Genomic DNA, 25,049 nt, shown 5'->3' with positions numbered 1-25,049 from the left:
GCTCCTCAGAAGATGTGAGATGTTCTGGAGGCTTGTGAAGATCATTCCTCCGCTGAGGAACAGTGAAAGTAAAGCTTCTGGAAACAAACGCTCCTCAAAAGATCCTGAGGATCAGATTTGAGACTCTAAAACATGATTGATGGAGAATCAAGTAAAGCTGAGCTGCTTCAGTCCAGTAAGTGTTCATCTGGAGATATTACTGCAGTTATTCTGACGATTACTTGAAGATAAATATTTGACAGCAGAAAGACACGTGAAGCTCCAGCTGAAGCTGGACAATTATACTAAAAGGCCTTTTACTTGCTAAAAAGCATAAACGATCAATCAGACGACAGAAGGCATGTAGTAGATTGCGTGTGACACGTTTAACAGCAGTTTTGATCATGTTGATCATTTAAAACCTTAGAAATTTGTGTATTGTAGTCTTTATAGTTTCTAAATGTCTCTTTCATTTCAGCCTCTTGACTTTGAGAACAAGCGCACTCATAATGTGGTCGTCGAGGCTGTGAACAAACACGCGGACCCTCGCTTCGTGGATCTGGGCTCTTTCCGGGACCAAACCATTGTGCGGGTCAGTGTGTCGGATGTGGACGAGCCTCCCATCTTCATCCCTCCCACCGGCACCATCATGGAGGTTCAGGAAGACGCTCGCTTGGGTGCGCTGGTTGGGACTGTGACTGCCAAAGACCCGGATATGGATAACGTCCCTGTCAGGTACAGTACAGCCCATAATATATATATATATTATATATATATTTATACACGCTACTGTTTGGTTCAGAGGTTTTCAGAGGTCTGTCCAACATGTTTGAGGTTTGTGTGTCTATATAAGAAGATATGACAGACTTTACATATGATAACATATGATATTAGCAACTGCAACAGCATTACTTCATTTGTTTCACATTTTACAGAAATATTGCCAGCATTATAATTACTTTTTTCCCTTTTTTTTATTTTTCTTTTTTTTAATCAGTGTTATTTTGGTATTATTCATATACCTTTATAGAATGTATAGCTAATTTTATTTTTATTTTGTTTTAGTGTAAGTTTTAGTAATTTTGTTGTGCTTTTGTTTTTGTTTTTTGAAAGAAAGAAAAATTACTAATTACTGTTATTTTAATATTATTTGTATACTTTTATATAATGTATAGCTTTTATTATTATATTTTCAGTTTTATTTCAAAAGAAAAAAATACTAATTACTGGTCTTTAGTATTATTTATATGCTTTTATATATTTTTAATTTTAATTTTAGTGTAAGTTTTAGTAATTTTGTAACTATGTATATATATATATATATATACATATTAAGAAAAGAAAAGAAAAGAAAAGAAAAGAAAAGAAAAAAAATACTTTAATTCAGCAAGGCCACATTAAATTGATCAAAAGTGTCAGTAAAGATGTTTATAATGTTATAGTATTAAGCAGCACAACTGCTTTCATCATCAATAATAAGATGAAATGTTTCTTGAGCAGCATATCAACATACTAGAATGATTTTTGTATAAATCACGTAAAGAAAACAGAACTTTAGGCCTGAAATATTTAGCAGTAATATGCCCAGACGTTTCTAGAAAAAGTGTTGCACGGGCAAAACTTTGTTGCACAACTCTGCAGCTATAGATCTTACAGGGGTTTTGAATTTAAATACATCATTACGCTTGGCAGCGACAGTGCTTTATCAGCTATTTTATCACAATGCACAACTTCAGTGACTGTGAGCCTCAATGAGATCAAGTGAAAAGGCAAAACAGTTTGTTTATGTGTGTATTTGTGAATTTGTGTGTGTTTTCACACCCTGGCTACAGTCCACTTCTTCTTAGTTTAGACAAGAATCAATTTCCTCCATTGAGGAGCCTATTACTGGAGATATATATCGAGTCATGGAAGCGTAACAAAGTGTGGCTCTTGGAATGTGCTGGCCGGAGGCTTTTCCCATTACGCTATGGGCATCTTGGCACACATAGTTATCAACCTGCCATCCTTCTTTACAAACACACACACACACACACACACACACACACACACAAGCTTCTTCACCTCCAGGCCTTGGGAAGCATGTCAAATGTCTGCTCAGTCGCAAGAGCTTTCTGTCTGCTGTTGTGTAGTCTTGCGTGTCCAGACCTGTGACTTCAGCAATAAAGTCTGGTTCACATTGCAGCTTATTCTGGTCAGGAACCGCACGTTTTGTGGGAAGAGACAGCGTGACTGACATGTTAAGTCATTGAGCACAGTTTGTTTTTATATGCCTTTAAGGGGAAGGTTTATCTGCAATAGATTATACTGCAATAATAATTTGATATGGAGAAACACTTCTATAAATTGGGTACAGAATTACAGAAATCTCTTGCAAATTGTGACAGAGGTGCAGAACATATATGCATCAGATACTGGACCATATTAGATGCTGGACAATTGTATTATTATTAGTAGTAGTAGTATTATTACTACACATTGATTGTTAATTGATTTAAAAGTTGATTTAGAATTTTAGTGTTGTATTTTTCACTTATTTAGAAAAATGAAAGAATTTTGATTACGATGCAAAATGTTCATAGATTTTTCATTGTTTTTATATGATAAGAGATGATATAGACATCATCGACATATGATGAACAACTACAACAACACCAAAAAAAGGGTATCACTGCTTTTGTTTCACATTTTATAGGGATGTAGCCAATTAAAATCAGTGTTTTATTTTGTATTATTTATTATAGTATTTATTGATGTTTAAACTAGCTTTTGTTTTCTTTAAAATTTGAGTTTTGTTTTAGTATGTTGTTCTATATTTTGATATTGTTTTTATTTTAAAATATTTTTATTTAGCATTCACCAATGCAACATTTCTAATTTCATTTTTCATTTAATTTAATTAGTTTAAATATTTAATTTAATTTAATTTTCTAATTTAATCTATTTTTTTATTTAATTTAATTATTTTTTTAATAGTTTTTCTAATAGTTTTCGATTATAATTTACTTTTAATTATAATTTTATTTTCAATTAACAAAAAAAAATAGTTTCAGCTGACAATAGCATTGTTTTAAATGTACAGGTCATGCGAATTATTATTATTTTTTTTGTGTGTGGGATTTGAGGTGGCATATTCACTAAAATAGATGTTGCACCAATTCCGGAGATGCTGGATCTGTCTTTTCAATATTTGATGACACTAACCTGTTAATCTTTAGAAATGATCATTGGTTTCCAGTTGAACTGATATAGACCTCCTTGTTCTGTTACTCTTGGAATTTACGGAAAAAAAGTCAATCAAATTAGAGTTTGTTAGAGTAATTTCTATTTTTGTATATAACATCCATCAGACAGTCAGTGAACGAACTGCAGGTGGTCCGCGGCTGCGCCATCTGAATTGCGTAGCGAACCCTCGCCATTATCAAAGACGCCCGCCCTGCATTTCGGTCATGCAATTCGACATCGTGATAGAGCTTTTTATTCTCCAGAGCCAGCAGCGCACAGAAATATGATTTACTCATTGCCGCAGCTCAAAGGTGATGCACAAGGGAAGTAAAAAGCTTTGGCTGGCCGTATAGTCTCTCTCTCACACATACTCGGAGCCTTTGCAAATTACCTCCATTAAAAATGCATGAGGCTGCGCTCAAAGTGCTCCAGGTGTTATAAAGCACAGCGCTGTGGCAGAAAACTCTGCTGGTTGGCTGGCACACATCGGTGTATGGCGTGTGGCCCATGCCCATCGGTACCACTTTAATTATCTCCATTGGACTCAGCTAGCAAACAGGGGCTTTGCCCAGAGCCCCATCACTCTCTCCCGCACCCGTACCACCCAATACCAGCGGGACGACGAGCGGATGAAGCCCTCGGAGAGCACTATACCTGCTGGAAAAACACACTCCTGCTATTTGGACAGGAAATATTTGTTTGTTTTCTTTCGGCGGTGGCTCTTTATGCGCTCCAAGAGAGACATTGATACCTGAGCTACATTTAAATCTCTATTTTCTTTTTCTTTCTGCAAGAAATTACTTGCTAAAAATATAAGGTCAATTTAGCTCAAAGGGAATCATTTAAGATTTTAAAGGGCATTTGGACAGAACGTCTCGGGTTACTTATGTAGCGATGACTGAAAAGCACGGCTAGAAGCCATGACCAAAAAAAGAAGAGGAAGAGCGACGAGAAGAGTTGAAGAGAGCGATTTGATGGTGTCCTGAGTATTTAAACTGGGTTTTTGGAAACCTCTCAAATGGTGTTTTGACCAATTAGATGTCGTCTTTGCTCGGGGTGTTATATATTTCTCCTCCCAATTCATAAATCAACATGTTATCTCATCAGGTGCATGGTCCGAGTTTTAACACTCTTGCAGAGTATACTTTTGGAAGATTCAAACACACGCATACTAAACCTGAATATGATCCTATAAACTATTCAATAGTTATTCAAAATACATACATAATAAATGATTAAGACCTGATAGAAACACACGTGGGTTACAGTACATACATAATATGGAGTTATGCATAGAAATGATTAGTTGCTCACAAGTCCTTTTAGTTCATTTTGGTGCATGGAAAGGCAGTTTCTGTGCCATTCTGTGAATGTATGTGAATGTATGAAGACCTGAGATTAAGAGGACTGTAAGGAATCTCTGAAAGTCTGTTCTTTGCTAGAGTTGGGGGAAGTCAATCTACAGGGCTCGTGATTGTGTTTACTATCACGTGAGGGTCATGCTGTCATCTCTTTGACCATTTAATCTTGATTACTTGCCCCCAAAATTGACAATCTCCTTGGAATTGTCAATAAGTGTTCTTTTGTTTAAATGCTGTGAGCTACTCAAAGCTGCTAGTTGGTTCAGACTTGTGGGGCCAAGATCTGATTTACGAACATCCTGTGTCTTGGGCCTCTGTGGAAATCGGCTCCTCATGTTTCAACCATGTTTTGACCAAATCTTAGATTGTCTGATTCGGTCTGATATGCTACAAATATGTTTGTCTTGTTTTTCAGTAAAACAGCTAAGCATTCTTGAATCAAGATACATTTACTTGAGACGCATTGTTTTTTCAATTCATTAAGGGACTTTGTGCTTAAAACATTAATGAATATCTGCCAGTGGGTTAAGAAAACTAATTTTCCCTTTGAATTAAGTTTATTTTTCTTACCCCATGAGCAGATTTTTCTTGTTTTAAGTATAAGCTCACTTAAAGGAATAGTTCACACAAAAATGAAAATTTGCTGAAAATCGACTCACCCTCAGGCCATCCGAGATGTAGATGAGTTTGTTTCTTCATCAGATTTCGAGAAATGTAGCTTTACATAACTTGCTCAGCAATGGATCCTCTGCAGTGAATGGGTGCCGTGAGAATGAGAGTCCAAAGAGTTGATAAAACATCACAATAATCCACAAGTAATCCACAGCACTCCAGTCCATCAGTTAACATCTGGAGAAGACAAAAGCTGAAACAAGTCCAGCATTAAGATGTTTTTAACTTCAAACCATTGCTTCTTGCCAAAATATGAGTCACATATTTGTTTAGAGCTGTTTAAATGGTGCTTGATCTGTGCAGATTTCTCTCCTGATTCAGACCAGATGATTTTTTCACTGGAGGAAGTGTTATTATGGATTATGGACTTTAGCCGGAAGCAATGGATTGTTAAAAATGTCTTAATGATTGATTTGTTTCTTTTGTCTTCGCAAGATGTTAACGTAAAGTGTTTGGGTGACATTGATTATAAGGACAGCATTGTGCTGTTAGTTTTCTAAGCAAACAGACTTATTATACCCATGCTGGCATGAACGGCATACTAAATAATATTTCCGTTTTTGTTTCAGTTTAAGCATTTTTTTTTTGTTTATTCATACATGAAGAATGTGTTTGAATACAGCCGTAGATTAATACATGCAGAAGCTGAACAACTCAAGGCCTTTTTTAAATCAGCACATACTAGACTTGTGCTGCCATGATTAAAAATGTCTTAATGATTGATTTGTTTCTTTTGTCTTCGCAAGATGTTAACGTAAAGTGTTTGGGTGACATTGATTATAAGGACAGCATTGTGCTGTTAGTTTTCTAAGCAAACAGACTTATTATACCCATGCTGGCATGAACGGCATACTAAATAATATTTCCGTTTTTGTTTCAGTTTAAGCATTTTTTTTTGTTTATTCATACATGAAGAATGTGTTTGAATACAGCCGTAGATTAATACATGCAGAAGCTGAACAACTCAAGGCCTTTTTTAAATCAGCACATACTAGACTTGTGCTGCCATGCCAATTAAAAGCCAATAAGAATAATGTAGTTGAGAAATCTTTTCCACGGCCTAAATTCAGGATCTTCTCCACCTCGACTTTAATAGCTTCTTTTCTTCCGTCCCCCTTTGGGCAGTTTAACTTTTTCCAAAGCGCCGCCTCAACCTATTGGCACAGAGTAATAAGCGCAAGGTAAAATAAGAAGTGAATTAATTCATGTGAATTTGTATTCCATAAAAAGTCTAAAACTGCAGAAGCTGACATTAAACCCTCAAGGGTCTTAAAAGAATGAGGAGAGTACAGCGAGTCAGAGGGGAAAATGACTAAATCCTCATCTCTTTGTCGCTTCATCTCTCTGTCAATGGTGTTTGTATTCCACATGGGATGTAAATATATTTTGGTTTATCAAAACACAGTGTGAAATATTCATAATTTGTTTGGAGAGGGCAATTGAAGTACTGACTCTACTTTGTCCTCACAATTCATGACTAGAAGTGAACACAATTGGTGTCATCTTTTAAATTATGATGATCATAAACTCAGTAATTTTTATCTTCGATTAAGTTCTATCTATCTATCCATCCATCCATCCATCCATCAAAATCTTGAAACCGATAAACCTTAACTTATATAAAAAAAATAATAATTTCAGCTAGTTTTGAAAGCAACATTTCAACAATCAATCAATAAATATATAAATAAATAAATTGAAATAAATTAACATTAACTGAGATAAAATTAAAAAAATTATTACTGCTAGATGTGAAGGCAACATTTCTCACTTTTGTGTAGTTTAGATAAAAGTTCTAAAATAACTATTTTTTAAATAAAACTAAAAACTAAAACAGTGTTATTTTAGTGTAATTGAGATATTTTATAGTTTTTATTTAGTTATTGTTATTATTAATATTATTATTCTATTTTCTGCTTTTTTGTTAATTTTAGTTTCATGTTAATAATGTTTTTTTTTTCCTTTGGCAAATAGATGAAATTAATATATATATATATTATATTATAATTATACAATTTATTTATATTATGTAATTCATATATTTTTTAAAAGTTCACATTTTTATATATATATATATATATATATATATATATATATATATATATATATATATATATATATATATATATATATATGATTTCAGTTAACATTTATTTTATTTCAAGCAACAAAATGGATTTAGTTTTATGGTTTTAGTTTTAATTGTAGTTAATAATCCTTGCATTGTGTTGGAAGTCTTGATTTTCAGTTTCAATCTCGCTCTGTTCGTTTTCATGTCCTTTTTAGTGCTTGACCGTCCCACTCCACTTTTTTTATGGGAAAGGGTATTAAAAAGAAAAATGACAGTTTTCGAGTGGATGACATAAATAAACCCTTCTTTGTGCTTCATTCCCAGGTTCTCTATAGACCGGAGCACAGACCAGGAGCAGATCTTTAACATCGATGCTGTAACAGGTGCTATCACTCTGGGAAAGATCCTAGACCGGGAAACTGCCGGCTGGCACAACATCACAGTTACCGCGGTGGAAGCAGGTACAAACCCTGATTTCTTCACTCCATCAATCGCAAGGGAGTTTCAGTGAAGTGGCCCAAATTCTGTGCACCTAAAAAAAAAGAGACTTAATTCCATTTAAAGTCAACCCAAAAATTAAAATTAGCCCATAAATGACTCACCCTCAAGTCATCCTAGGTGTATATGACTTTCTTCTTTACAAATCCTTGTTTTGTACTTCTAATTAGTGACCGTTGTTTTGTTTTGATCTCTCCGCTGTGCTTCCGCGTTCGTCACTTCTGAGCGGTGCATGCGCAAAGCCGACCTCATCCGTCATCCGCCCGGAACTGCTTCTGTTTACAACAGTGAGCGCAAGCTGCATTAATGTGATTATTTCGTTTTGAATATGGATATTTTTCTTACAAAAACGCATGGATTCGCTACAGGAGGCCTTTGTTCACCCCCCGGGGGCCGTGTGAGACACTTTTTTTTATGGATGGGCGCTTTTTATTTAACTTGTTTTGGACTGACGCATGCAACACCCGCTGAGTGCCATGAAACAGCTTGAAAGATCAAAGACAATTTTTTATATAACTCCGACTGGATTCGTCTAAAGAAGAAAGTCATATACACCTAGGATGCCTCGGGGGTGAGTGAGTTATGGGCTAATTTTCATTTTTGGGTGAACTAACCCTTTAACCCTTGTGCTGTGCTGAAAGTCCTTTAGCTAATGTGGTGTTAATTTGTCAAACATTGCTTGTAAATCTCTCATCATGCTATATTATAACCAAATGTTGGATTCAATCTTTTTATCAACTTGTCTTCTTTCAATTAGCACAGGTTTTGTATTTCTTGATCATAGACCTTGTTGATCTGAGCTCACGCACCTGAAAAACGCATTATGTGTGGATTTATTTTATTTTTTTATTTTATGTATTTATTTATTTATTTTGCAATATTCACTCCAAACTGAGATACATAAGCTCAGATCAATGAGACCTAAAATCAAGAAATGTAAAATGGTAATAGTAAGGTATACAATATATATATATATATATATATAAAAAAAATTATTTTTTTTTGTCAACTCATTTTTGACTGGTAACAAGTATAACAAGGTGGGGCAAAAAAAAAATCCCCAAACAGTACAGAAATTATCCAGTTTTGGGGGGAAGTGGTTATGCCCCGTGTGATCAAAATTAGTACTTTTTAGCATTTTGGGGGGGAAAAAATCCTCTCCAACATGAGGGTTAACAAACTGTGCAATGCTTTTCAAGTATATTGACACCAAAAAATGTCTCGATGTCATTGCATTAGATAACAAAACCTAAGCAAGGGTCATTTATTGTAAAGAATGATGCACAAATACAATTTAGAGCGCATATTCAGACACTTAATATAATGCAGCAACATTCACGCATTTCTAAGTGTCCAAATAATTTTTGGGGCCACTAATATTTTCATTTTTTCTCATCTAGTGATGCGACCTGTGAAACTTTTCTGAACATTAAAGGAGTCATGAAATGCATTTTTAAATTATTTTATAATATTTTCCCAGGTGCACTTAACAAAACAGTCATAATTTAGATTTAAATGGTCATTTCGATGTCATTGCATTAGATAACAAAACCTAAGCAAGGGTCATTTATTGTAAAGAATGATGCACAAATACAATTTAGAGCGCATATTCAGACACTTAATATAATGCAGCAACATTCACGCATTTCTAAGTGTCCAAATAATTTTTGGGACCACTAATATTTTCATTTTTTCTCATCTAGTGATGCGACCTGTGAAACTTTTCTGAACATTAAAGGAGTCATGAAATGCATTTTTAAATTATTTTATAATATTTTCCCAGGTGCACTTAACAAAACAGTCATAATTTAGATTTAAATGGTCATCGACTTGAGGAGATGAAATGTTCTTTGCTGTCCAGTAGGAGTTATCAGGTCCGTTTCTTTCCGAAGTCTTGGCACGATGCTGCCAGACTGGAGTTTTACTGTCAGAAAGTCTGGCAGGCCGTCGGCTTGCCGCAGAATCCAATCTGCTGAAGAAGAGTGACATATAATTTCTGTGCGTTTGATAGGCTGTATGATATCAAACTGCAGACAGGCTCTCTCTCTCTCGCTTACTCGCTTCGTCTTTTTCAGGTGATAAATAGAGGAAAAACCATCATGTCTTGCCCTTAGGGTAAAGAGATACTATGAACACAGTTGTGTCTTTATCTCGACAGAAAGGACATTTGGTGTGGAGAGTGAAAAATAACTGCACTGCGCTCTCTCTGGATTTTGAACAGTTTCAAGGATCCTGCTCTAAAATTTGCCCTTTTCTGCCATTAGAAATACAGAAGGGTTTATATGTAACAAAAAATGACATTTCTGTAATCACGGCCAAACTCTTTGCTTTCATTTTTAATGAAAATGCCAAAGTACAGCCAGCAAGACTGGAGTAGCTCCAGTGGATTTCACTGCTGGTCGAGTTCAGCTTCTCTAGTGGCTTTTGCATTGGACGCCACACAGCAGCATTTTGATTTTTAATGTTTTTTGATTTGAATGCATTCATGCAGTAATTGACCTCTAAAATACCATAAAGTTTGATTTGATGAGCAGTTTTGACATCAAAACCCTGTTGGCAGCTTGCATTAAAGTGCCCCTATTATGCCATTTCAATATTGCCTTTCATGCACTTTGTAATGTAGCTGTATGTGAAGCCGGAAGTGCATGATAAATAAAGTTATTGTCTCTGAAAAGAAAGAAACGACTCTGAACAGCCTGAACGAGTTGTCAGTAATTCGAATCCCACTTCTGTGATGGCTACACGTCTCGGGGTAACACAGTTGCATAATGCCCGCCACAGTACATGCTGTGTCTTACGCTGTGAAAGTAAATTCATTTTATTTTCACTTGCGAAAGATGAGGTTGCAAGGAATCAGTGGTTGAAATTCATTTTTCCCACTGTACCCCACGCAGTCTTTTTTGTGATCCTGAGTTTAACACAGGATTCACAAACCACTTGCTCTTGAAAGACGAATCGGTACAGTTTATTTGGACCAGCTGGCTCCACTGAATTACAACCTGTAAGTGTGATAAATAATAGATGTTTACATTTAACATTGGAGCTATGGCAATGGGCGTATCGTTTCCGACATGCGCTATACGCAGTAGACCAATCACAACAGACTGGGCCATCTGACCAATCAGAGCAGAGCAGGCTCACGGAAAGGATGGGTTTAGAGAGACTGAATCTCAGAACTGCTCTGAACGAATCGTTTGAGAATCGATGGAAAATTAGGTGATATTAAATGCATACTTTGAAAAAACAAAAGGATTGTTTGACCTTGCATGCATGTAAACCTATTATAGGAGACTCCCAAAACAATATTAGGAACCTTTAAAATGGCATAATAGGGGCACTTTAAGCATGAAGTTTTAATCATAAATATACATTTTGTTAGATGTATGATTAAAACAAGGAAAAATGACAACTTGTGGCAACTTTTAATCATAAATATAAATTTTGAATTCATTGAAAACTCATATATCTCATGCAATTTTGCTTCTCAAATTGTTTTTATTTTATTTATGTATTTATTTTAAGAATTGTATTTCTTTTTAATGCCAAAACATAATTAAGGGTTATTACGGTAGTTCATCATCAGGCATGATTTATCTTGTTTACTTGCAATTACTTTATTTTACTAAAAACAAATTAATTGAATCAACTATTTTTAGTAATAATAAAACTATAAGCTATGTACTGTAATTATTAATACTGTTTCTCTAACTTCATAATATTAGAGTTAGAAAAATGAACTTAATTCAAGATATATTCTCTGAAAATCTTAATATCTCATGACATTTTGCTTCTTTAATAGAGTTTTATTTTAAGAATGTCTGTATATATTTGTAATGGAAAAACTTAAGAAAATGTTGGGTTTTTTGAATTATGGTAGTTCATCAGACATGTTTTATCTTCTCTAATTGCAATTATATTACAAAGAACAATTTTATTTAAATCAACTATTTGTTTATAGTAATACTAATACTATAAGAGATATAATTATTATACAGTTTTTCCAACTTTCAAATATTTTTGAAAATTATCTTAATTCAAGACATATGCTCTATAGTTTTAATATCTCATGCAATTTTGTTGAAAATATATTACTAAGAACAAATTTATTGAATCAACTCTTAATTTATATTAATAATAACGTATATAATAATAAACATGTATAATTATTATGCTGTTTTTCTAACTTTTAGAGTTGCAAGTTTGCTTCTCAGATAATTGATTGTATTAAGAATGATTAGATTAAGTATCTTTTTAATGGAAATTAAGAAAATGTTGGTGTTTTTAGTATTATTACAGTTCATCAGACATGATTTATCTTGTTTACTTGCAATTATATTACCAATAACAAATGTATTCATTCACTCACTCACTCACTCATTGTAATTTGATTTGCTTTTTTAAAAATCAGTTTTAGATTTTAACATGACATTTAGCTTTTCCATTTTCAAAATACAGTGTATTCAGTTTGCATGCACGCAGTTCTCATAAGGAAAGAAAGTGACTGTACTGGCCAGGGTTGTTTTATTCTCGAGGAGACAGATGAAGTTCAGCAACATGATTCACACATTTCATCTGCAGCGATGACCCGAGTTCACAGACGTTTATCGCATCTGACATGGTCTGTCCGAGAGGCCGTGACGCAGTGAAAATAAAGCAGCAGTGCTTTTACTATCAAAGCTAAATTTAGCCCTTTATACACTATTTTAAACGAGTCAAGCTCGTCCAGACTAGAAATTCACTTATTGCTTTCATGCCAAATTGTTGCTCTTGGACGTCTCTGATGGCTTCAGGCGTGGGTTGAGGACAGAGGTATTGTTTTGTCAATTTGCACAACATTTGAAGCTCATTAGGCACGGTTAGTGCAACCGGGAGAGCTGCTAAAACAAGACGAGTTTAATTTAATATTTAGGCCATAGGTCTGCAGTCTGTGTCAGTTCGACTAATTCAGTGCCAACTATCATGCCGGGAAGGTTTCGTCTGCTGCGCGTAACTCCCGCTGGAGCTCTTATGAGTCAGAAATGCACCAACGGCAATCTGAACTTTCTTTTCTTCTGTTTTTATGAGACAAACATTTGACTGGATACGAATCATACAAGATTGTTTAGACTTTATTTAAATATGTTTTCTCACAACGTGCAAGGAATCTGATTCACACATTGCCATTTTGAACTCTGTAATTTCAAAATATTATATCTTGTAGACAGTATATGCAATGACTCCACATTACCAAGATAAATGTCCAGTGCCAGTGACTTGTAAGGAAAAGAAGAAATTGTAATGGACAGGAATTGTTTTAAAATGAATGAAATACTTCATTTGTATTTGTATTTTTTTAATCAACACAATTTTAGGCAATATAATAATTGAATACTTTGCAAAGTAAAATATATATATATATATATATTTTGTTTTACTTTATTTGTAATTTTCTTTTTTTTTTATTAAAACAGCACAGTTATTATTATTTTTTTTAAATGTTATTTATTTTATTTTAGAATGCAAAGTTTTCATTCACTTTAATATTCTATCTCTTATATTTAGACATACAGTATATGCATTGACCTCCAACTTAATTAAGACAGTGGTGCATTGGTGCAACGTTGTTGTATTGTGCGTCTTCATCTGATATTAGAAATCTATTATTGTGTTGCCATTTGGGATTTGGCATTGCGAACAATCAGTGTTTATCGCCGTGTCATCTACATGTTTGAGACAAGGATCGTTGAGATAGCGGTGCATAGTCACGCACCTGTCCTTTTAGATTTAAGGTACTGCCAAACCCCATAAGACTTCATTTCCGTGTAAGTCGCGTGCCGAGCTCTGCGACATGCTTTCAAATTGAGAAGCAGATTTTCTAATATAGTGTCTGACTGGTAATATGTCATGAAGATAACATCTGCTGGGCCGCTAGCAGAAGCTCCGCATCCTGTAATCTGCTCAAATCCCTTCTCTTCATATCGCAGACGCACATCGCTAGTAAAATAGAACTCGGATGTGTTGTCTGCTCTATATAAGCACAGAGAAAGTATTGCTAGCTTTAGGGGAATGATACACTTGAAATCTGTTCTTTATGCATCAGCACTTTGTGTTCTTATTCTGTTCTTGGTTTATTTGAGTGAATCTCATGAAAAAGTGTCCAATTCTACCCCAAAATAAAAAACAAAAATGTTTTATAATAAAGTGACAAATGCTTTATTCTTCTCTTTTTTTCTTTTTTTCGTTATGCATGCAGTTCTCATAAGGAAAGAAAGGGACTGTACTGGCCAGGGTTGTTTTATTCTCGAGGAGACAGATGAAGTTCAGCAACATGATTCACACATTTCATCTGCAGCGATGACCCGAGTTCACAGACGTTTATCGCATCTGACATGGTCTGTCCGAGAGGCCGTGACGCAGTGAAAATAAAGCAGCAGTGCTTTTACTATCAAAGCTAAATTTAGCCCTTTATACACTATTTTAAACGAGTCAAGCTCGTCCAGACTAGAAATTCACTTATTGCTTTCATGCCAAATTGTTGCTCTTGGACGTCTCTTATGTCTTCAGGCGTGGGTTGAGGACAGAGATATTGTTTTGTCAATTTGCACAACATTTGAAGCTCATTAGGCACGGTTAGTGCAACCGGGAGAGCTGCTAAAACAAGACGAGTTTAATTTAATATTTAGGCCATAGGTCTGCAGTCTGTGTCAGTTCGACTAATTCAGTGCCAACTATCATGCCGGGAAGGTTTCGTCTGCTGCGCGTAACTCCCGCTGGAGCTCTTATGAGTCAGAAATGCACCAACGGCAATCTGAACTTTCTTTTCTTCTGTTTTTATGAGACAAACATTTGACTGGATACGAATCATACAAGATTGTTTAGACTTTATTTAAATATGTTTTCTCACAACGTGCAAGGAATCTGATTCACACATTGCCATTTTGAACTCTGTAATTTCAAAATATTATATCTTGTAGACAGTATATGCAATGACTCCACATTACCAAGATAAATGTCCAGTGCCAGTGACTTGTAAGGAAAAGAAGAAATTGTAATGGACAGGAATTGTTTTAAAATGAATGAAATACTTCATTTGTATTTGTATTTTTTTAATCAACACAATTTTAGGCAATATAATAATTGAATACTTTGCAAAGTAAAATATATATATATATATATATATTTTGTTTTACTTTATTTGTAATTTTCTTTTTTTTTAATTAAAACAGCACAGTTATTATAATTTTTTTTAAATGTTATTTATTTTATTTTAGAATGCAAAGTTTTCATTCACTTTAATATTCTATCTCTTATATTTAGACATACAGTATATGCATTGACCTCCAACTTAATTAAGACAGTGGTGCATTGGTGCAACGTTGTTGTATTGTGCGTCTTCATCTGATATTAGAAATCTATTATTGTGTTGCCATTTGGGATTTGGCATTGCGAACAATCAGTGTTTATCGCCGTGTCATCTACATGTTTGAGACAAGGATCGTTGAGATAGCGGTGCATAGTCACGCACCTGTCCTTTTAGATTTAAGGTACTGCCAAACCCCATAAGACTTCATTTCCGTGTAAGTCGCGTGCCGAGCTCTGCGACATGCTTTCAAATTGAGAAGCAGATTTTCTAATATAGTGTCTGACTGGTAATATGTCATGAAGATATGTAGCCGTCCAACATCTGCTGGGCTGCTAGCAGAAGCTCCGCATCCTGTAATCTGCTCAAATCCCTTCTCTTCATATCGCAGACGCACATCGCTAGTAAAATAGAACTCGGATGTGTTGTCTGCTCTATATAAGCACAGAGAAAGTATTGCTAGCTTTAGGGGAATGATACACTTGAAATCTGTTCTTTATGCATCAGCACTTTGTGTTCTTATTCTGTTCTTGGTTTATTTGAGTGAATCTCATGAAAAAGTGTCCAATTCTACCCCAAAATAAAAAACAAAAATGTCTTATAATAAAGTGACAAATGCTTTATTCTTCTCTTTTTTTCGTTGTTGTTGTTGTTTTTAAATCAGAACAGTATCAGGCAATGTAGTAAATAATACCATGATGAATACTTTGCCTTTTAAATTGTTAGATTTATTTTTTCAGTATTTAATCTCAGATTTTTTTATATGATATAGCTTTTCTCCTTTCAAAATTTATTAAACATTCAGTTTTTTAGTTTAGTTTTTAGATTAGCTTTAAAATACTTGATTTTATTTTTATTTAATCAGAATAATATCAGGCTATATTCAGGTAAACACTACCACGATTAATACTTTCCAAATATTATTTATTTGTTTGTTTGTTGTCTTTTTAAATTGTTTGAGCATTGCTTTTTAACCTTTTCTACTTTCAAAATTAATTAAGAATTTAGTTTCAGCTTTAAAATATTTTATTTTTAATTGATTTTTCTTTTCAGCACAGCAGCAAATAATGCCACAATGAATACTTTGAGGTTTAAATATTTTTTATTTTATTTCCGGGATTACATATATAATATTATAATTCTATACTAAATTCTCTTTCTTTCTTTAGATTTTTGGGGTGAATTTGGTTTTCCAAAAATGTATTCGGTTTAGAAATGTTTGTGTTTTATAATGTATAGGCAAATCTTGAAAAACAAGTCAATGAAACTGCATATTTTAATTAGGCAGTGCTAATTTACATATGCTGAATCGCATAACATGCATGTACTGTACATCCCTGTAAATAAACACAAGCATAACAGCAACATGGTGTTAATTAGAAAAAGTTAATTATGTCTCATTACATTTACAATGGTGGCCCAATCCGTGGCCTGCTGTGGTGCTGAGAAGCATCTCTTATGAAAATTAAAACATTTCTAATGAAATAATGAAGCACAGAAATTAGCCCCCGCAAAAGAGAGCTTTTTTAATTACTAGATAATTGTACTTATGTGAACTTAAATGAAACTAATTATGTACACATTTCCCAATAACATTTCCGTTTTATTGTAGCTTAATAAGATCATGATCAAAAGTATATTGCAGCTCAATTTTGAATCCATTTGTCAGTTTTTATGTCATTTTCTTAACCCCAAACAGTGAGCTCTTATCATTACATTTTTCTGTGTATAGTGTTGTTTGTCTGCATTTGGAAGTTGCATTACTAATTGTTAATTTCCTAAAAAATGTTGCAGAAGAATTGCCTTCCTGATGAATTAACTGCTGGGAGAGAGTCTTTAGGAGTGCCTTCAGACATAAACTGTTCTAATTTTAACTAGGGGGATTTGAACCCCCAAATCCAAAAAGCCATCATTTGCAAACAGCAATTGTGTTGTGCTGGTCAGTGTCAAACATGCATGAAGAAGTTTACTTTGCGTGCTTTAAAAATGCATGCACAATACAGCTGTGGTGCTTCAGAGGAATCTAATGAGACAAAATCACAGCATTTGGGTTTGTTCTTATTCTGGCACTCACAGATGTGACCAGTGTACACTCTGCCGTCGTCATGACAACCAGTGCATGTGTTAAGAGAATTCTTTGTTTCAAATGTAACATTCTGTGTGTGATACATTGTTTCCTGTGATTGGGATTCCATTGTGAATATTGAGGTTGTTGACTTGACTTGATCATACTTGGTTTGACAAAGAAACATGAAATGAACTTGAACTTGAACTTGAACCTGAACATAAAACATGACACTCACCAACAGCGGGTACAAGAAACAAAGCTAGACAAGGAACAATGGCAACATAAGGGCTATATAAATCAAAAAAGGGGGTCACATGACATAATCCAACCAATGAGAGCATGACACATGAACTAGACAACCAAGCATGAATACAAAGTAAAAGACATGCACACAATGAACATGAAACAAAACACATGTTACAGTTTCCCTTCCTACATTAGATCATATATAGTATCATTATAAAATATTATTTTCCTTCTTTTGATTTTGACAAAAATAAGGGATTTTAACTGGTAAACAAGGTTTTAAAATTTTTTTTCAGTGTATTTATCTTGCTTTAGATATAATCTATCTATCTATCTATCTATCTATCTATCTATCTATCCATCTATCCATCTATCCATCTATCCATCTATCTATCTATCTATCTATGATATTACAAAAACAAGACAAAGAAACTTGTTAGGGACAGTATTTTTTTCAGTGTTTTATTTATTATTTATTTGTTTGTTTGTTTTCTTTCCACAATAGATAATATACAGTATAATTATAAAATATTTATTTACAAAAATAAGTGATTTTCACTGGTTTTAACTTGAAAAATGACTGTTATTGACCTCTTGCATTATTGAAAATCTATTTCCCTGTTTGCCACTGTAAAGCTGCTTTTGAGTGATTTAAGTGAGTTTATCCATTTTTCAGATGCTTTTAATCCGAAGTGACTTAAAGTGTAGTGAATTCAGATTGTAATGCTAATGTGATATTTTTGCGTTAAAAACTTTTAGTGCTGCAAATATCTTCCAGAGTCCGGCTGTGATGGTTCTGATGATGATGGTTTCATCTGTCTCTTCTCAGATAACCAGTCCATGGCGTCTCAGACGGCGGTAAGCATCCGCATCCTGGACGTGAACGACAACCCTCCCGAACTCGCCACTCCTTACGAGGCTTCGATCTGCGAGGACGCCAAACCTGGCCAGGTGAGATAAAGCCTAAGTCACATCAGCTTAATCAGAACTCACGCTCGCCAGACGCGCCTCGATACCATCGTGTCTGCGTCTGAAAGCGGCGGAAACGAGATCCGTTGTTTTGCACAAAAATCATCACTACTGTCGATTTGATATGATATCTGTGGTCAGAAGACACTGACTTAGTTGTTCCAGATGGCTTCTCGTGTTGATAAAGCTGTCAGCCGCGATACGGACCTGCGAGGGAAACGTTATCATTTCTATGAAAAGCATATGTAATCTAATATCAGCCGGCTCCTCTCAGACAGCTGCGCTCGCCACTAATACATAACAATCACGGTGCGCACGGGAACATCAGGTGTGCGGCGTGATGAAGTGGTCAGATTCTAATTGCATTGTGGGACTGCCGCACTCAGCGTGGCCTCCCTGATTCGCTTTGACGGCAGTTTACAACACCTAACAAGATTTGTTTTTCCGAAGCTCAATATCTCGTCTGATCCCGCTGGGCTAATGTAGTTTAGCTCAACTCACCAATTTCTCCTTCCTATTTGGCCGTGTCCTAAAAAGTGACCGGTCTGAGAGATACAGTGCTGTGACCTCGCAAGACCTCCGAACCCGGACCGAAACACTGGAGTCCAGCAGAACAATCAGTGTGTGTCAGATTTAGTACAGAGCCAATCGCTTTCTTTTTGTCAGAATAGTTTCATTATTGCTTTGCTCCTGCTTTGGACATTTTTTCAATTGGAAAGAATGATCCGTCTGACATTTCCTCCCAAAGGCAATTTATAAACTCTAGTCACGAAAAACAGCGCGATGGCAAGACAGCTTTGCAGCGAACGCACCTGCAGTGCTTTGAGGCGACTTGTTGCAGATCTTCGCTTTTATTTACTCGTGGAATGGAAGAATACATGTTCAGTCCCAAAATGAGACTTCTGTCATCATTTATTTACCTACATGTCAAACTTTCTTTTGTGGAGCACAAAAAGTGCATTTTTGTAGAGATAAAAATCACAAGCTCTGCTCCAAACCTGGTGAGCTGCCTAGCAAACTGGCACACAAATCTCTCCATGAAAACCTGGCCAATATTTGGTAATAGATATTAAAATAAAATAAAATAAAATAATTGTATTAATAAATACATAGATAAATATTATTTATAATCAACATTTCAGATTTTTTATATTTTATAATTTTTTTATATTTATTAAATTTATGTATATTTTTTTTATTTTTTTGAACTTCGTGTTCATTTGAAATGTTAGCATATGTTATATGTTATTCATAATTAGCATTTCATCTTAACTTATTAATTTTGTTGATTCAAATTGTTAACAAATGTGTGTGTATATATATATATATATATATATATATATATATATATGTGTGTGTATATATATATATATATATATATATAATTGTATATATTTTTTTATATAAATAAATAAATAAATATATACAGCTGGCGCATGTTCCCCCCTCTCTACTTTTCCGGGACGATCTCCTTGTTGTTTGTTGCCTTTCATCAGGGTGCCTCGCCTCCATTTATTAGATAAAATGTCAGAGGTGGGCAGCACTGTCAGGCATAATGGCTATTCCATCCCGAGCTGACGGGGAGGGCTTGGGGACTTTAAATTCAATATGGTCCTAAAAGTGTGTTTGTTTGTGTGCGCGTGTGCAAATATGTGTGCAGCTGGAGCCCGTCCAGGCTTCCGTAAATGATTCTAGGGAGAGCTGTCATATCCCTAAGTGATAGTATCAAACAATTTACCAAAATCAATATTTCCCATTCATCCCCATAATGCAATATGATTCCCTCTGCCCGTCTCTGTTATGTTTTACCGATATCTGATTGAATTCTGCTAAGCTTATACATCACACTTAGATGAAGACGTTTCTGACAGCTGGTAGTCACACAAACGCACACATATGGCCTTAGAAATACACAATGACAGATACACATCTGGGCATTCATATTAGGGATATATTGGTAGCTATATCAGTGTTGGCTAATATAAAAACTGGTCCAATTTGGTCAGTATTGAAAGATAATGTTCTTTTTTTTCTTTAAATAAAGTCAAACAGGATCTTTTTTTTCTATGCCAAATTTGTTAAATAAATAAATAAATAAATAAATAGTCACTATTTGGTAGTAGTAGTAGTAATAATAATAATAATAATAATAATTATTATTATTATTATTATTATTATTATTATTATTATTATTATTCAATATTCCATTTTATTAACTTCTTGTTGATTTTAAATTTTACATTTTAATTTATAATATAATTGGTAATATAAAATCAGTAATCATAATTCAACATTTCATCTTATTGATTAACTTCTTGTTGATTTTAAATTTAAAAGATATTAATATATACTATAAAAGGACTATTAATGATATATCAAGAGAAAGCTGGAAGGTATCCTGCATTTCTAGGGCACTAGGTGCTTTGAGACAGAGACAGTTTGACTAGGTTTTGAAACAGAGCTTCAATGGCTTTTAGGACGTACACTACACTAAATGATGCTCTGAAGAAAACATCAAGTATGTTTTTCACTTCATATTGCCATTGACCATGAAAATCTATAGAATGCTATTCCATTTAAACAAATTGCATGTAGCATGCAGAATAATGTCTGCTAATGCAGATACTTGACATTGACCAGGTACTTAATTTGACTGTGCCATGTCTTTTTATTCAAGATATAATGAAATGCGGCCTTTAACATTTACTTTTCAGTGGCATTAGTCACAATGTGAGATAAGTGACATATGCATGATTAAGATTATAGAAAGCAATGTAAACATGCAAGTGAATTAATGGGGAAACGAGGCTCAAAGAAAATAAGAAAAAGAAAGAAAATACATTTTGCTCAAAGAATATGATTTTTTTTTAATAATGACATTATTGTCATGACAGTGATGTGCTTTATGACCCCAATTCTTTTCTGTCTGACTAGAATTATTAGAATATTATTAGTTTTGAAGTAGGTTTTTGTCCTTAAAGCTCTGTTTATTTGTTGATCCGCTGAACATGTTCATTCCTCTTTTCAAGCAGCCGTGAAACATACAGAGCAACAAAAGGTTTGTTTGCTTTTGGAGATGTCATGGAAGATTGTGTGCACTCCTCCTTTCTGTGTGTGTTTGCGTGCTGCTTCTCGAGGGCTTCGCTCCACAATAGCGGCGCGAAATGAGGACTGTTACTGCTGGATTAAGGATTCTTAGAGATTGTTTTGTTGTAAAGAACTAGTAACCTTTGTGACTACATTTCTGGATGCGTGTAAGAAGAGCCTTTGTCATCTTCCGTTTTCATCCTTGGAGAGAAAAAAAAATGAATGTTGCTTTCTTTTGTAAATTATTTAACCGTTAAATAACCACGTTTAGTTTGGAAGGCTAAAAAATATTTGATTTTATTCTCATGTGTGCTGTTAGTTTTCTCTTTTTGCTGAATTTTTGAATCACCATTCCTTTGTGATTGTTTTAAACTCAACTTTAATGATTTCAATTAAACTATGAGATGTTTTATGTTAGAAACTAATATTAAGCAAATAAATTATGATGCATACAAGCATACAGTAACCGTGATGCACAGATGAACAAATTGTTGTTCTATTAAGTACATAATTGTGAATAATAGAAGTCACCTGTGAATCATTAAATTAACTACCTTTTTTTTTTTCTGGATAAACCCCAGAGATAAAGAATCATTTAATCAAATGAATATGAATGACAGTTGTGAAAATTAAGACTAAAGATCCTTTTAAAGATGTGAAAGTAAAACTACACAGTGTCTTAAGTGTTTAAGGACATTATATTACACTTACAAATTAAAATAAATAACAAACAATATATAAAAAATTATAAATAAAACATATTCTTTTTTAAAACCCTATTTGTAATTATTTTATTTGTTCATAAATACAACATCTGTATTACTTGCCCTCATGCTGTTCCAAACCATTCCAAGAATGACTTTATTTCTTCTGTAAAATATGATATTTTGATAGATTTTTCTGTGATTGATTTGTTTGTTTGTTTTGTTTTGTCCATACATTGGAAGTAAATAGGGTCCAATATTTATTTGGGCATTAACTCTCATTGTATATACACAAGAAACATTAAAACATCCATCAAAATGTATTTATTTTGTGTTCCACAGAAAATGAAATGGCTTAAAGGTAAAACATGACTTAAACATTATTTTAGGGTGACATATCCAATCAATCAATGAATCAGTCAGTCAATATATAAATACATACATGTTTGTTTTTAATGGTCATTTTTATTTATTTATTTATTTATTTTAGATACCACAATCTTCATTTTTGGGTTAACTATCTCTTTAAGAAAGAAAGGCTGGTTGATTTCAAATTTCATTTTGACATTATATGGAAATTGAAATACTCAAAAATGTTCTTGAAAAGCACTAGAACTTGAAGGAAAGAAGCCGCAGAGTCACCAGCGATGACTTTTTAAGGGCTATGTAGGATGTAGAATGAGTAAAAGTTTACCTGAAAGAAGAGAGGCACAAAAGAGCATGTTTTTTTGTTGTTCGATGAGCCAGAGATAAAGGGTTTTCAGTGGAAACCTAAAGAGATATGGGTGGCATTCACACCTTAACAATCACCACGCGTCCTGCGATGTAGCGTCACGCTGTGGAGCTGCTTTTCATCCGGCCGACTCGCTGGACAGAACAAAGACTGAGTGCAACACAATACCAGTATATGCTGAAAAAGATGCTGTTTGAGTCCAGTAAAAAAGTGCATAACAGCTCAGAAAATGTTTCATCTTTCAGCAGGACAATTTCAAACCGTAGGGCCATATGATGCCCGCTGTTTCTGAAGTGCATTTAAGGTAAAAAATATCGCAAGCGTCTACATCCCCTAAATACTTAGGTAAAGTGCAATCCGGTGACGGCTTATCGTAATAAATTTCTCTCATTAAACGCAGGACTCTTTGGAAGCCCCCTGCTGCAGCTTCAGCTATGCAGCTTTTGTAATAGCTTTACAATAACCTGTAGCATGTTTACGTGATTTGTAGTCCGTCACCCCGGGGTCCCCCATTGCGTTGTGTCGACTAAATTGGCTTAGGTGAGCAAGAGATGCCCGCGGAGGCCAGAAGACGCCGCGGTTTGTGTGTTAAAACTTTACACGCGCTCCAGCTCTGTGATTAATCACTCTGGTGATTGGGCTGGAAATTAGGCCTGTGGAGGAACACGCAATTACACTCATTTATCTCTCACCTAAGATTGGCGCTTTGTGGGAGATGCAGAAAGCTCGGCTTCCACATAAACACTGCCGCGATGAACCGGGCGGATCGGATCGGAGGAGACGTTTTTATGTGCATCATTTTTGGTTGCACAAGAGGGAACCTGTTTATGTTCTTTACATAAGTTGCGTTTTGACTAAATCTTGAATAAATCATGATAGCGGCTTTTTGCTTTCAACAGGCTGGTTGAGTCAGTGTTGCTCAAACAAACAGAGCAATTCATATTAAGCTGGTTTTACATTTATTCATTTAGAAATGTTATTATCCAAAGCGACCAACAGAGCTGTTGAATATTACCATTTTTATGATGCATTGATGTGAATGATTCTGCATTGATGCATTCAAAAAAAATTTTTTTAATGTAATTAAATAGGTCAACATCATAAATATTAATGTACTGTTTTGTTGTAACTAAAGTAGGCTACTCTTATTAAATATTGCTTAAAAAGAACATGCATGAATATTCTTTTAGCTTTAATAAAAATGTATTTATTTGTAATTAATGCACTAAAGACTATGCCATTATTTTTACATTTTATTATTTATTTTCTGTATTATTTCTTACTTGAATGCTTCTGTTAAATAGATTTAAAATAAAAATGTAAAGGACTGCTAATTTAAGACTATATGTGTCACGAATCCGGTCCATGAACTTCCAATTTCATTGACTCTCGCACTACACACTGTTGCACATCACCCCGGACTACATTTTCCATTATGCATTGCACTGATTACACTCAGCACGGATTACACACAGCTGTTTACACTGATTGCACCCAGCTGTTTCATATCACTCCCTCACTATTTAACACTCACTCTGATCCCTTCCCTCGGCCGAGTATTGTTTCAGCGATTATCACTCCCCTAGTGATAGCTACACTACAGAGCCCTTTCCCAGCCTTAGCCTTAGCCGCTTTCTCGGTTTCTGATCTTGCCTGGTTTCCTGGATTTCTCCCTTAGTCTTGCCCCCTCTGATTCTGTCTGCCAATCGTCAAACCCATGCTAGCCCTAGGGTTATTCTTGTGTTTTGCCCGCCATATACCTGTCTGCCTCTGTTTGACCCTGCCTGCTTTATGACCATGTCTCTGTCTTCTCCACAATAAAAGCTTTGCGAATGGATCCGCACGTCTCACGTCTCGTCAGCCCCGTAACAGATCTGGCTAAGGCTAAGGCTAAGGCTAAGGCTAAGGCTAAGGCTAAGGCTAAGGCTAAGGCTAAGGCTAAGGCTAAGGCTAAGGCTAAGGCTAAGGCTAAGGCTAAGGCTAAGGCTAAGGCTAAGGCTAAGGCTAAGGCTAAGGCTAAGGCTAAGGCTAAGGCTAAGGCTAAGGCTAAGGCTAAGGCTAAGGCTAAGGCTAAGGCTAAGGCTAAGGCTAAGGCTA

General features: G+C 34.8%; 1 protein-coding gene across 1 annotated transcript in view; it reads left to right on the top strand.

Moving 5' to 3' along the window:
* The window catches only part of LOC107587604 (cadherin-22-like), a 100,285-nt gene that overhangs the window by 34,295 nt on the left and 40,941 nt on the right, over positions 1 to 25,049 (top strand). Inside the window, exons 6-8 of the mRNA XM_016275455.1 lie at positions 458 to 714; positions 7,633 to 7,769; positions 18,289 to 18,410. Coding sequence (XP_016130941.1) covers positions 458 to 714; positions 7,633 to 7,769; positions 18,289 to 18,410 — 516 coding nt within the window. The remainder of the gene's footprint in view (positions 1 to 457; positions 715 to 7,632; positions 7,770 to 18,288; positions 18,411 to 25,049) is intronic.

The sequence above is a fragment of the Sinocyclocheilus grahami genome, unplaced genomic scaffold, assembly GCF_001515645.1.
Source record: "Sinocyclocheilus grahami isolate Dianchi unplaced genomic scaffold, SAMN03320097.WGS_v1.1 scaffold94.1, whole genome shotgun sequence".
Lineage (NCBI taxonomy): Eukaryota > Metazoa > Chordata > Actinopteri > Cypriniformes > Cyprinidae > Sinocyclocheilus > Sinocyclocheilus grahami.
The sequence above is the reverse complement of the archived record's forward strand: the minus strand, read 5'-3'. Positions and strand labels throughout refer to the sequence as shown.